General features: G+C 40.8%; 1 protein-coding gene across 8 annotated transcripts in view; it reads left to right on the forward strand.

Annotated features, from left to right (window-relative positions):
- Positions 1-236: 236 nt before the first annotated feature.
- The window catches only part of klc1a (kinesin light chain 1a), a 42,037-nt gene continuing 28,105 nt past the window's right edge, over positions 237-14,168 (forward strand). For 2 of the 8 annotated variants that reach the window (XM_085144321.1, XM_085144323.1), the window contains exons 1-4: positions 237-688; positions 7,503-7,770; positions 8,792-9,022; positions 9,365-9,443. In XM_085144321.1, the coding sequence (XP_085000447.1) occupies positions 7,504-7,770; positions 8,792-9,022; positions 9,365-9,443 (577 nt within the window). In that variant the 5' untranslated portion in view covers positions 237-688; position 7,503. Of the gene's footprint in view, positions 689-5,860; positions 6,244-7,502; positions 7,771-8,791; positions 9,023-9,364; positions 9,444-14,168 lie in introns of those variants that run through there. The other 6 variants (XM_085144325.1, XM_085144326.1, XM_085144327.1 and 3 more) reach the window with 4 other exon arrangements.

Below are 14,168 nucleotides of genomic sequence, written 5' to 3' on the forward strand. Positions count from 1 at the left end.
AAAATATCTAATGAACCTCCAATTTAACAATTTTACCATTATAGGCATAGGCTACTTTTATTTAAGTAGATATATTGGAATATTGTGCACCATGCACTTTGTGCTTCTTGTTTTTCCGGTAATAAATATGGAGCCTGAACTTGCACCACAGCTTTCCCTTTAATCTGGCCTGGATGACATCAGTGCTGCCAGAGGAGCAGGGGGGTGCCGGGTAACGCCATTTTCGCGTACTGTGCAGTTAGTCATTCAGCCAGCTACAGCACTGAGGAGCTGTCATCTCCATGGGGGACTAATGAACTTTTTATTCCGCCCCATGAAGCCCTTGTCAGGCTAGTTTGACGGAGCAGTTCTTGTCATGGAAGCAGCGGAAAATACTCGCTTCTCTTGAACGGCTGACTGAAATCGCTGTTTTGACAGATAGCTAGGTGATTAGCTATGTAGCTAGCTGGTCAACATTAACGAGGTTGATGCAGTGAAGCCCGGCGTCAGAAGGCAAAACACATCCTAGCAGACAAAGACAAAAATTGTGTTGTTTTTTTTTAACTTAATATATTTCTTACGCTTCTTTTACACTCTACACGGGCTGTCGGTCAAAAGAAAAAAAATCCCATTTAGAAAAGACGTGATTTGAAAGGGGAAGAGGAACATTGAAGTCGAGCTACATTGGCAACGGATGTCCCAGAGAACGGTAAGAATGGCTCCGTGTATTACTTGGAATGCTGTTAATAGCTAATAAGCCACTTGCTTCTCTTATCACGCGTTTCTTAAAGTGTCATTTACTAAAACATAGGTATGTATACTACTAACGTTATGTAGTCTTTGTAACCATTTTTTATGGAATTGTCTGCTTGTTCTGTGGTCGGTGTTTACGTTAGTTGCAGGAATTAGACATCGTAAGCACATTAACTCATTTAGAGTGCTAGGTCGGAGTTGGCCCCGAGGTTTGGTCTGTGTTACAAGAAAGTATGGTTTAACTGGTTCTTCAGGTTTAACCATTTGTACGCTATATAGGTTGGACAAAGCAGCACAAACTTACAGCGACACGGACCCGACTAAAACACGCTTGTCAGCCTGTGGAAACGAGCTTCTGTCGGCTACTGCGGTGGGATTAAATCTTGATGATGACCATTTGTCATGTGATAGTTAGCTGTATCCTTTCATTGATATTCAGAGGGGAGTCAGAGCTGTGAAAGCTGCCTGTGTTGCGCAGACAGCTTTAGGGGGACAGTGGATCTCACTGTGGTACCCACAGCTGGGAAACCAAAAAGACTGTGAAGCATCTATGGATATTTTGAGATTTGGGGCAGTTTGGGGGTATGTAGTTACACAATTTCAGTCTGCACGGAAATACACAAGCATTCTACTCTGCCCTGCCATGTTTAACGTTTAATACACCCAAAGGTGCACTCATGACAACCTGCAGGGCTCCTCCCTAAGAGCTAAACACCCCCTTTGCTACCCCTGAGGCAGCTTGTTGTTGGCCCAGATGAGTGGGTTGAGTGCTGCTGGGTAGCAATGACAGTTTTGTGTGGCTGCAGCAGATTTGATTTTAATGGCTGCAGGTTTTACTTCACTTCTGCAGATGAGCACAGCAATGAGTACAACTTGGTTATTATTTCCAGGTTCCCAGAGCTGGTTAATGGTGAGGTCTTAAAATCCCCCCCAGCCAGAAATCAGGTGGTTTTCTATTGATGAACTAATAGAAGAATTGACTGGTTATTAGCACAAAACGAGATGTGAATGAGCATACAAATAACATGACCTCACTAAAATCTTACACACCTGCATTCACATCTACTGTTGCTTACTGTGGTGTAAATTCAAGTTCAAGTTCAAGTTTTATTTGTCATATGCAAGTTAGCACAGGGTCAACATTGCAATGAAATGTGTTTGACGAGCAGCAGTCACTCAGCAGCATGATACAGTACAGAAAATATAGTAAAATATAATAAAATAAAATATAAAAATATAAAAATAGTAAGGAGCTAAATATTAGAGAGACATGGTAAAAGAGAAAAGATGACTAAATATATATGTATCTATAAATATAAATATATGTACACTAGTGATTAAATAAGAAAATCTTGAAAAGAAATATGACGGGAGGGCAGATGGGATATTGCACAGGAATGAGCAGCAGAAAATTACAGTATTGCACTTTAAATATAAATATCAATGACAATAAAGTGAAATGACCAGTGCAGATTAAACAGAGTACTTGTGAAGCTGCAGGGTAGCTTCTGAGTGCTGTGTTGTGTGTGTTTAAGTGTTGTGGTTGAGGTGTCGTACGGCTTGGTGGTAAAAACTGTTTTTAAGTCTTGTAGTCCGAGCAGACAGACTCCTGTAACGTCTGCCAGATGGTAACAGGGAGAACAGCTGATGTGCTGGGTGGCTGTGGTCCTTGATGATGCTGTGTGCTTTACGGAGGCATCGCTGGAGGTAAATGTCCTGAATGGCAGGAAGCCTCGTGCCAGTGATGTGCTCTGCTGCCTTCACCACCCTCTGTAGTGCTTTACGGCTGCTGGCCGTAATTGTGCATTAATAGCTGAATTACTACACAAGCAATACTTGTTTTTCTTTCTTTTTTGTTTTTTGGCATCAGTAATGATCTATGGCCAATATTTTACATAAATGCAAACCATAATTCAATTCAATTCAATTTTATTTATATAGCGCCAAATCACAACAAATGTCGCCTCAAGGCGCTTCATAGATACAGAGAAAAGCCCAACAATCATATGACCCCCTATGAGCAAGCACTTTGGCGACAGTGGGAAGGAAAAACTCCCTTTTAACAGGAAGAAACCTCCGGCAGAACCAGGCTCAGGATATCAATAATGGATATTTCTTTCAAGTTTTTTTCCTTTCCTTTCTTTGCACAACATCCACACATGCCCACACATCTCTCTCTCTCGCTCTCTCTCTCTCTCTCTCTCTCTCTCTCTCTGTCTTAATCAAGTAGGGTTTCAGTGGATCTAAAGATCTTTATTGTTAGTAAAAGTGACTGTCATTTCCTTAAACCAACCTCTATGAAACTGGCACTTCCTTTTTTTCATCTATTTTAAGAACAGGGGCTGTCTGTTTTTGTGAAACATTAGTGACTCTAGTAGGATAACACTGGGTAGCACCATGTTAAGGTTGCAACCTTTTGCTGCAAGAAAAGAACAGAAAACCAAGAGTGCTAATTCACCTAATATACTGTAGTGAAAAGTGAGTGATATTCCTCACAGGCCTTTGATCTGAAGTTATCTTATGGGCTATGGTAAATAACATCATGACGGCCAGCTAATTATTAAGAAGGTTTTAGCATTTTATTAGCAGCAAGCTCACTGAATTGGATAGTCTTTGATTTTTCTCTAAGTGGTCCTAAAATTCCTAATTTTAAACTTCCTAATCTTTTAATCTTTTAAGATTTATGTCAAGCAGATGTTCACATATCAACACTGACAGGTTTATTGAGGAGACATTCTAAACTCAGCTGACCTCAAATATTACAGACTTAGAATTTAAAACTTTAATCCACGGAGAGTCTGCAGAAAGTCATATAATAAAAATCAGCGAGTGTCTTTCTGAATCATTAATCCTTTGGGTTGCTGGAGTAAGAAGCGGTACCACTGCCGGCTCTTTGGATCACAGCATCTTAAACTGCTTCACTTATTTGAATGATACATTTTATCTCTTGCTCAGAGCTTGCACATGCAAAAATAATTTGACGCTCTAGTCACTGGAGTTCTTATCAGAAGTGAGAAATGGTGATGACACAGTTTAACACGTTAAGACTGCAGCAAGTGAATTCACACGATGATTTGTTTTGTTTTTTAGACAGCAAGGTTTTCTGTTGGGTTCATTTTGAACACCACACTCTCTGTGTTGTCCTAATCTGCACCCAGGACTAAATTTGTTAATTGTTAACACCAGTCACACAGGTCATTTCCTGTTTCTCACCGGTACAATGTCATGTCGTGACTTTCCGATTTCTTAAACCCTTTTTTGGTCTCTGAAACTAACCAAATGAGCTAAGACTCGCACTTAGCTAATAGCTAGTGATGTTTTGTAGAATTGAGGCCACATAAAACACAGAGATACAGCACAATATATACAACAGACTATTGTTACAGCAGCTTTAATTGATGCGTCTATTTTAATGTGAAAAGAGTCATCGATTTGGATGAAGGGTGCCCATTAGCTTATTGCATTTGCTTTGTCAAAAGTTGAATCCTGACTTTACAGTGATTATCGTGGGTGTTTTGTTTTTAATAGTTCAGTAAAAGAAACTTTTAGAGGCTCTTTGTTCTTCTTCTTTTTTCTTTTTTTTTTAAAATAAAGCAGCTGTGCCCACACTTTGCTGACTAAGACTGTTCTTCGAGTGCTGCTTTTCTGCCGCCGGCTCCATCCTCATGCATAAAAACCTACACTTACTTTCTATTTCACTTCTCCATCGGTCCCAACCATAACCCCTTCCTCATTTTTTTTCCTCTATCCACCGCCACCATGTTTGTCTTCAGCATCCCCATCACCTCAGATAACCACCTTAGCATGCTTACATAAAGAGCTGCAGCGTCTCCGGGTGCTGCGCTTCAAGCAAGCTATTTACATTTCAAAAGTTGACTTTAAAAATAGTTTCCCCTGCCTTCCTCCTGTGGTGCTTTATGTGTGGAGACTGATCTAATCCCAGAGATAAAAGACTATTGGATCTGAACAGGAAAACAATGCTTATGCTGTCACTCTCACTTCTGTATTACATGGCCTGTAGAGGTAACGGTCACCTCTGTCGTTCTTTGTGGTTTGGGTTTCTGCTATTTATGCAAAGATTAAATGTGAAGATTAGTTTCTTAGATTTTTCAAATATGATGGCACCTAAATATATTTGACTAGAGAAAAAAGCCATGTAAATATTTTACCTTAAATGAATTTTGTGGAGTTGGAGAAAGCTGGGAAGTAGTTTGGGAATATGGAGTATTGGTCTGTTGTTGCAGGTTGCTTTGGTGCAACCATAGTGAGACCTTGGTTTACATTGCAGGTTATTAGCTAGTGTCGAAGTGGATTTCAGACTTTGCCCAGGGCTGGGCTTTTGTCACTGATTTTGGTGGTCTCCGGGTCATGTTTGTGCTTTTTCCAGATTATGTGATCCCATTGACCTCATTGAGCATCAGGGTGTTTTGCAGCTGAGGGTGAATTGGCTAGGATGAAATCTGAGGCCATGGCTCACTTTCCAAACAGCTGAAAGGAGGAAACTGTGGATTAAAAATGGTGCAAAACGAGTTCATTCTTAAAGTCATTCAAGCTCACTTTTACAGATCTGGTGAGGATCTCGGTCATTTGGGAGTGGCTCAGAATAGAGCTGCTTGTCTTCTCTGAAAGGAACCAGTTAAGGTGGTGTGCACATCTAATTGGAACACCTAAATGGCTTTTAGGTGAGGCTTTTGTGCTGTGTCAAACTGGGAGGAAGTGGTGGAGAGATTATGTCTATCCAGACTCCTCTGTATGCAGGGTGGGAGGTAAGGGCACTCTTGGTTTAGAGTGCCGCCTCTGTGACTCAGAAGTTGCAGAAAATGAATGGATCGAAGGTTCTGGGAATTTTTTTCTGATAAAATGACTGACATATAAGCAGTGGCCCAGTTTTCGATTAAGGGTTAAGAGAATAAAAAATGAGAAATGCCCATTTAACTTCCCAAAGCTCAAGTTTGAACATTCAGAGTTCTTCTTGTGCCTAAGCCAGTAGTTGAAATTTCAGTAAATCCTTTCTGTACATTTCTTACTTTTTTCCTTCTTTAAAAAGATTAAATTCGGTTGAAAGAGCTTTTTCTGTTTCCATTTCTGTTCATTTTCTCTGAAATACACAGGTTTTTTTTGTAACTAATAGTAATACAGTTTTCAGTACAAGAAAAATCCCTGAAAGTCTGGCTTTTTATGGATCTTGCTAATAACGCATTTGAAAGCTTTTCCTGTATTTGCCAAGATCATTTCAAATGCAACCCATACTTCACCGTTCTTTTTGCCTGGAGCTGCTCTTTTCCACCTCCTTCTGCAAGCAGCGTCAGCTTCCTGCTTCCTGCTCAGCTGATAGGCTGCAGGGCCGGTTGCTGAGTCACATGGAGCGATCAGAGCTGCTGCCCTTCCTCAGTCTGTCTCGTCTCAACGTATTTTTCACCTCATTGTTTCCTCTTCTTTAAGTAAAATGTGAAATCTGCTCAGGGCAAGTCTGCAGTCTCCCTTTGACACCATAGCAGCTTTTCTACTGAGGTAGGCTCGGTCGGTTCAACTCACTGTGTCACTGCACCGTCAAAGATAAGACGAATGTTGGCTCATTCACACCCACGGGTTTTCTTTCTGTATTTTTCAATGGAACATACTTTAAAATGTAACTTTATTCAGTGTTTCTGTAATTATTCAGCTGAGACCGTCCCGTTTCAGTCGTGTGTGCTTGCAGAGATTTATTAGGCAGCTCGCTACAAGTGCTGCCAAAGCGCTCAGTCATAATCCTCTTATGTGTGTGTGTGTGTGTGTGTGTGTGTGTGTGTGTGTGAGATGAATATATAGCAGATAAAGTCAGGAAGGAGTGCATAGTGTGTTGAGAGAGACAATAGCAGCACTATTGTTATGGGCGACTCATGAATGAGTCTGGGGCCTGTATTACTGTATTTTGCAGCTTCTGGGAATAATAGTTGTTTAAATTTTATAGTAGATTTTTCTAAACTTGGATCATAGTAGATTGTCAGCTGACTAGATACGAGTGCAGTTAATAGATGACGATCATAAAAGAAAATGTGACAGCCAACATTTGTTTAAAGTGGTCAAAGTGAGTTTGTTGTGCAGCAGAAAATGTCTACAAGTTCCTCTGAGTTTTCCTGTCTGTCCCCTCTAATCTGTTATCTGTAAACCACTCACAGACCACAAACCTCAGATCCGGGTTTTACTGTCAAACAGGCACAACATTTAACTTCTTTGGTTTGGTTTGGTTTAAACTTTTAATGACAGCTGAACCTAAGACCCGCTTTTTATTAAACAATCTTAAATAGTGATTCTTAAGTTTGTTTTTTTGTTTTGTTTTTTGTTTTTAGAACACTTTACAAGTGGTAATCTTCAATCATGCTCCGTCTTCTACTACAAACCTCTGCTGATGCTGCTCTCACGCTGTACTGAACTTTTCAAAACAGGTGCTTCAGTCAGGGCCTCTTTTCAAGGCACCTTGAGTGTAGAGCTGAAGAAGCACAGACTTTTCCTACCAATTCCCTCAAAGTGAGCTTCCTACACCCCTGTCCCAGTAGCTGTCCAGTCAGAAACACATTGTCTGACCTTTTCATAAACCAGAGCCGTTTCTCACTTGCAGCATAATTGATTTTATGAGATGAGTCATGGTCATGAAAGGCTGTTTATTTGGCCATGAGACAAGAAAAGGTCAGAGGATTGTGACTTTGAAGAAAAAGGTTACCTGTTTGTCCTTTAACCACCTTCTAACCACCTTTTTTCCTGTTATGTTAATTTATTCGTTTTCTCTGCAGGATGCGTGAGGACATGTCCACCATGGTGTGTGTGAAGGAGGAGGAGGATCCTGGGGAGAAGCTGTCCCAGGATGAGATCATTTCCCGGACCAAGCAGGTGATTCAAGGATTGGAGGCCCTGAAGCAAGAGCACCACTCCATCCTGGACGGCCTTCTGGGCACGTTGCGCTGCCTGAAGCAGGATGAGGAGGGCGTTCTCGTGGAGGAAAAATCGCACATGATCCGCAAGTCCCTGGAGATGCTGGAACTTGGGCTCAGCGAGGCTCAAGTATGTGTGTAGAGCTTCAATGATTGGTTAATATCACTATGGATGTTAGACTGTTCTGTTATTCATTTAGGTTGGTCTGGGCAGGAGATTCAGGCAACAAGCAATTTAATCTACACGTCTTTTAACAAAACATAATAAAAAGGCAAGCTGTTTGTGAGTGGTTACACATTTAAATCTTCCCTTTTTAAGTTTAAGGATAGTATGTTCTCTTCTTTCTACTTTCTACTGTGTAGAAAGGACAGCAGAGGACAGCAGGTGGTTTTCACCTGGATAATTAATATCACAAGTTCAGTGAAAACAGCAAGAATCTTGCCTTTACTGAACACCATCTTTCCTTGCAATAGACACAGTAAAAGGTGAAAATATATTCAAGTCCATAGTGGATTAGATCATTAGAATTCTCTTGACACGGGAGCGTTTCTCTCTAGCTTGTAATTCTACTTTTTGTTTGGTCGATTGGGGAAAAGAACATATAGAAGCTTTAAAGCCTTGAAATTATGCAGAATATTTGCTCTCGTCGTTTCACTTCACATTTCATTTCACAAGCAGTGAATGAGTCAGCGCTGATTCATTGTTGATGCTTTAGCCTTTCATCGCCATCTCCCAGCAAGCTTTGTCTAATAAATATACACATATATACACCGTGCACACACCCCACAGACTGAATTTTCTACCTCCAGCATTTTTGCTTGGAGTTGTGGTAAAGTGTAATTTTCCTGCTCAAACACCCCTCATCTAATTACAGCCCTCCGAGCCTTTCACCTTAGACTGTATGCTTTTACCCAAAGTGCCTCACTCTAACATTAGTGGACACACATGTAGTTGTGATGGCAAGTGCACACTTACCCCTAGATAGCTTTACTATCTACCATCCACATGGCTTTGGTGGAATTGTTTTAGTAGACAACCTTTTACTACATATATTAGTGTAAATGTTGTTATGAGAGCATAAACCCAACTGTAAATACAAAAGGGTCTGTATGATTGCAGACATTGCAGCATAACCGCCTCCTCTTTGCAGGTGATGATGGCGCTTTCAAACCACCTGAGCTCAGTTGAGTCTGAGAAGCAGAAGCTGAGGGTACAGGTACGGCGACTCTGCCAGGAGAACCAGTGGCTAAGGGACGAGCTGGCCGGGACACAGCAGAAACTGCAGAAGAGCGAGCAGAGCGTGGCTCAGCTGGAGGAGGAAAAGAAGCACCTGGAGTTTATGAACCAGCTGAAGAAGTACGACGAGGACTTGTCCCCCTCTGTGAGTGCTCAGGGCTTAAGAATGTGTTGCGATGCTTTTATCTAAAATATGCGTGACCATCTTATCATTGGAACCAATATTTTGGGTTTTTTCCCCCCCCAAGCACCTTATCAAAAGCAGATACAATCAAAAGATGTCAGTATACACCATCTCACACGTTTTATGTATGTGTGATCTAACCCAAACTACAAAATGACTCTATCTGCTAATAGATTGGCAGTGTTTCTCTCGTCATTTAGAAACATTCAGCTATTTCATGAGCAATTTCTCTTCCTTTTTGCTTTTGGTCCTCTCTCTCTTCACTGATCATCCTGCTTGCTCTCTTCCTCTCTCCCCTTTCAGGAAGAAAAGGATTCAGACTCTACCAAAGAGACTTTGGATGATCTCTTCCCAGATGATCAGGATGATCAAGCCCCAGGCAGTAAGTGCTGTACCTTCTTCATCCTCTTTCTGCTTTGAGAGACTTTCACTCAATTTCTTGTCCTTGGACCCAAATATGAAATATAGTTTTTAGGCTTGGGATGTAGATTTCAGTGGCACACTCTTTATTAACTCCTAAATACTTTTGCAACTATAGAAAGAGAGAGCTGTGAGAGCTGTAAGTAAACTACTGTTTCCACCATATTAATAAGTGGCATCTGAATGCTGTGACATGTAGTTTTAGTTTTTTAATCCCTGATAGACTCTACAGTTTTACCGCTGTAAAATTAAGATCGCCATGGGAACAGAGCTTTGCATCAGCAGCTCTCTTGTAATTTACTGAAGCTGAATCAGTGGATGTTTCCAGAGTCAGATAAATTGTGCAATACATGATGACAAGTTCTGGTGGTGAGCATGTTTGTGTGTCCAATTACCACTGTCTTTCAAACATGTATGCTCCAGTTTTTTATTGCTGCCATTGTTTGTTACCAGCCTTTTGCTCACTGTTAGATGGGGTGGTCTTTTCAGTAGCTCATGATGTAAGACCACAAAGCTTTATGGCTGTAAAGCCCCATTAGTCAGGACCTAGTTGAGCCTGGCTAGGGGACAGTGAAGTTGTGGCTCTGGATATCAAGAAAGGACTTAAAATGTAAATGTTTGTTATATCATGGTAAAAAGAGGAACCCATAAGAGCTTCTCATTAGAGCTGGGCGATATATCGAGTTTTTAAAAAATATCGATATATTTTTATACGAGATATAAGATGTGACAATATCCTTTATATCGATATAGTCTATGTTACGTTATAACTATACTTGTGGAGCCACAAGTTTGCCTCTCTTTCGTCCACTTTTGTCTTTACGCAACGTTACTCGGCCTCGCCCCTCCTCCCCCATCGCTTCACCTGCAGGAAGCGACAAGATGGACACGGCAAATCTCCGTTAACGAGTTACTGCGCATCGCCCCGTGCGTGGGGCTGGACGCCGTCAACGTGTTAGCTAGCTAACCACGCTAACGAGCTAACCACGCTAACGAGCTAACCACGCTAACGCCATGCAGCCCAGAGGCGCTGCACGGCCTAAAATCCTTTCATTTTCTCAAAAGTTGACAGCGCGCCTCATGTATGAATTCTGGTTGTGCTTGATGGCCGCGAAGCGATTTTATGTGGTACACAGCGCTCAGCAATCTGTCAAAAAATGTTTTAGTACGACTTTGGTAAGCTACGGTGCTGCTGGATTGTCAGAGCATTACGGCGACCGAGGAGCCTCGCGGAGTGATACGTACTGTGCTTCAACGTAATATTACCCTACTGTGTATAAGGACCATAAATGGCACCTGTTAAGAGACATGGTTATGAAGAGGATTTCAAACTTAATGCTGTCAGTCACACAGTAGAAGTTGGGAACAGAGCAGCTGTGAAATCCGTCTTTGTTACTATGCTCTGCATCTTTTAGTTTACATTTTGACTGCACAATTGTGAGCTTTTTGTTATGCACAAAAACAACATTGTTTTCTTTTATTGATGGAGCATTATTATTTAATAAATGCTCATAATTTATTTTTGAGTAAATTTTATGTACATCTATGCTCTATGTTAATAAAAGTGCCTGTGTGACATCTGGGACACAGCTTTGACTAAGAACTCTCTTTTTGTTCTTACTTTATGGCTTAAAAAAATAAATCGAGATATATATCTTATATCGCCGTCCAGGTAAAATATATCGAGATATGAATTTTGGGTCATATCGCCCAGCCCTACTTCTCATCCATTATTTGGTAACATGTTATGTATCTTATATTACATTATTATAGTCAATTTCCGGGGAAGTTTGGTGGCGTGGTGGTTAGCCTCAGAGCAATAAGACAGCAGTGGTTTGAATCCATTATCTGGCCAGAGCCTTTCATGTGGAGTTTGCATGTTGTCCCTGTGTCTGTGTAGGATGTCTCTAGGTACTCCGGCTTCTGCCCACAGTCCAAAGATAAGTAGTTACTGGGATGATTGTGTTGGCAATTTTAACTGGTGATTCTAAATGGGTCATAAGTGTGAATGTGAGGTGAGAGTCATTGTCTGTGTTAGCTCTGCTCTCTGTCCGGGGCTAGTGATAGGCTTCAGCAACCCTCAACTGGATAAGCAGAAGATGGATGGATAGTTATTTTCCAGATTAATTATTTGGACTAAATAAATGTCAAGAGGTAGTTTAAAAAAAAATAGGAATGGGAATTGATAAGAATTTAGCGACTCTGACGTTTGTGGATGTTGGAGGTATTTATCCTCTTCACTGTGATCAGTGTTGGACTCATTACTCAAAGAAGTAATTTTCACAAAGAACACTTTTCTTAAAAGTGATGCACTACATTACTTAATTACTCCTGGGAGAAAGAAATTTGTTGTACTACTCATTATGTCACTTTCATGTTCTTCTGTAAAATGACCTGAAAGGGTTCTTTTAGTAATTACCCTTTAAAAGTATAAACCTGTAGCCTAAAGTCCAACACACCAACACAAATCTCCTAATAATGACACACAGAATAGTTAGCATTACACAAAGCCTCTCTCAGTAGAAGACAAAGCCAACAACACAAAGTAAAGATGACTTCAAAACGACACTGTGATTCTACTGTAGAAACATGAACAGGTGGAATTGGAGGATACAGCCTGATTGCTCATCACTTTGTTACCTGGGCTGAGGTCGGCATTCACTCAGCTTCAGCATCACTCTGGCTTCTTGGCAAGCTTAGTGTTAGCATGCTGCCTCTGCAGATGCTTGCAAAGAGCCGAAGTTATGTTAGCAGCATTATGCAGCTGTTTCTGTCCTGGATTCAGAGCCAGTATTTTCCTCCTCCTGCACATGAACTGAAATCAGCTAGTGCGGGTGCAAATGGAACCGATAAACGAGAGTGACAATTCCAAGAAATGAGACTGACAGGAACTGGTTCTCCACTCCTATCCCTATATGTTATATTGCCTAAATTGCAGTACTGACTCAAAAATTGTTATTAATATTAATGAGATGATCTCCAAAAAATGCATTTGATGAATGCAGTTTCCAGAACTTTGGTTAAAGAGACCCCACTTCAGGGACAGAGTTTTAAGACTAATGAAAAACATTAGTTTTTTGCTCCCAAAGGTTTTACTTTCCATTTTTTCCCTTTCATTGCCTCATTTGCCTCATCCCGTGTGGTATCAGTTTATCAGCCAGTCTAATTTGCTGACAGACTGGGCTGTAAACGGTTTGCCTCCTGTGCTGTGTAACTGCTGTAATCCACTGCTTAAGACAGACTACACATATTTACGCTGCATTCATATTCTATTTAATTTAATGAAATCTTTACAGTAAAAGCATTTCCTTTACATGGATCGCTCGCTTCATTATTGTGGTTTTGCGTATTGCCCTTGGGAGGGTGGTGATAGAGCACATGCTGTGAGCACCAATAAATGAATTATGATGAGACAGCAGAGTTTAATGGCATGTAGCTGTGAGCGAGAAATTGGTTGGAGAACAAGGACAAGGGTAATACCAGACAGACTTTATGCATCATAAAGCTTAATAAAAATGTATGTTGAGATCAATACTCCATAATTATTAAATAATGCGTTTCTCTTTGGAGATAGTGAGATACAAATGTCACTGTAAAGGGTATATATTGAGTTGGTCAAGGAGCATGCAGTTATTGCAGTACACCTGCACCCATTCACATGTCAACACATAAATGTTGTGTATACACACCCACACATACACAAATTCCTGTTTCTGCCCACATCAGTGCTTACAGTAAATACTGTCAAGTAGCTACATTTGATGACAGTGTATATACATTTAAAATAACTTTAAAAAAAGAGAAAATGAAGTGCCAGATGTGCAGAAGACTGGAGCTTAGAGAAGCAGCAGCTTTAACTGCTATAGAAAAGAAATGACCTCCCATACTTTATCGAATCAAATGAAGACTAGACAATACTAATTAAGAAGTAACCAGACTCTTTCAGGTGTGAGCTGGTAAAGGACTGAGACAGAACTGAACTCGTGGAGACGCAGTGCTTCATCGAATGCCTTTTGCACTGGCATTAATCCTCTCTCTGTATGAAACTGAGCTGCCTGAGGCTCTGCATGAGCTCAGTGGATACTGGGTTAGTGCTGGAGTAGATTAGATGTCTTTCCTTTCCAAGCTGATTCAGACTGCCTGAAAAGCTTGTGGGGTTTTGGTAAATTGCTGTCAGCAGGAAGAAGACAATAGTGATGACATTCCTGCTTTTTTAAACCACTCAGGGCCTTATGCAGTGTTTTTCTGTGCTAATATTTACATTTAACTCACTTAGCGTTGACACTAAATGAGTGTCACAGCCTGCAACATATTCCAGCATATCTGTGAATGTTTGGGGCAGATTTTAACTAGAATCATGCAAAGCAGAGGTCTGGCTCCAAAAATAGAGCATCCTGCACTTTTTATAATGCGACACAGTGACTTTTTTTCCCCCTTTGGTAACAAGTACTCTCCAACACAGTGCTAGGGGTTATGTAAATCGGGTGGGAGTACTCTTAACAAGCATGGAAAATGACTGCCTTGTCAATCAAAGCGCTAAGCATCATCCACATATTTACAGAGGTGCACAAAAATCATGTGAATAATAAATATTAAAATCAAAGTCAGAATCGGTAAAGAATACCAGCAAACTGGGTCAACAGTAACACGTCCACATGTAATGCAATTCACTGCTCACGCTTCACTT

The sequence above is a fragment of the Neolamprologus multifasciatus genome, chromosome 19 (assembly GCF_963576455.1).
Source record: "Neolamprologus multifasciatus chromosome 19, fNeoMul1.2, whole genome shotgun sequence".
In the NCBI taxonomy this organism is placed as follows: Eukaryota; Metazoa; Chordata; class Actinopteri; order Cichliformes; family Cichlidae; genus Neolamprologus; species Neolamprologus multifasciatus.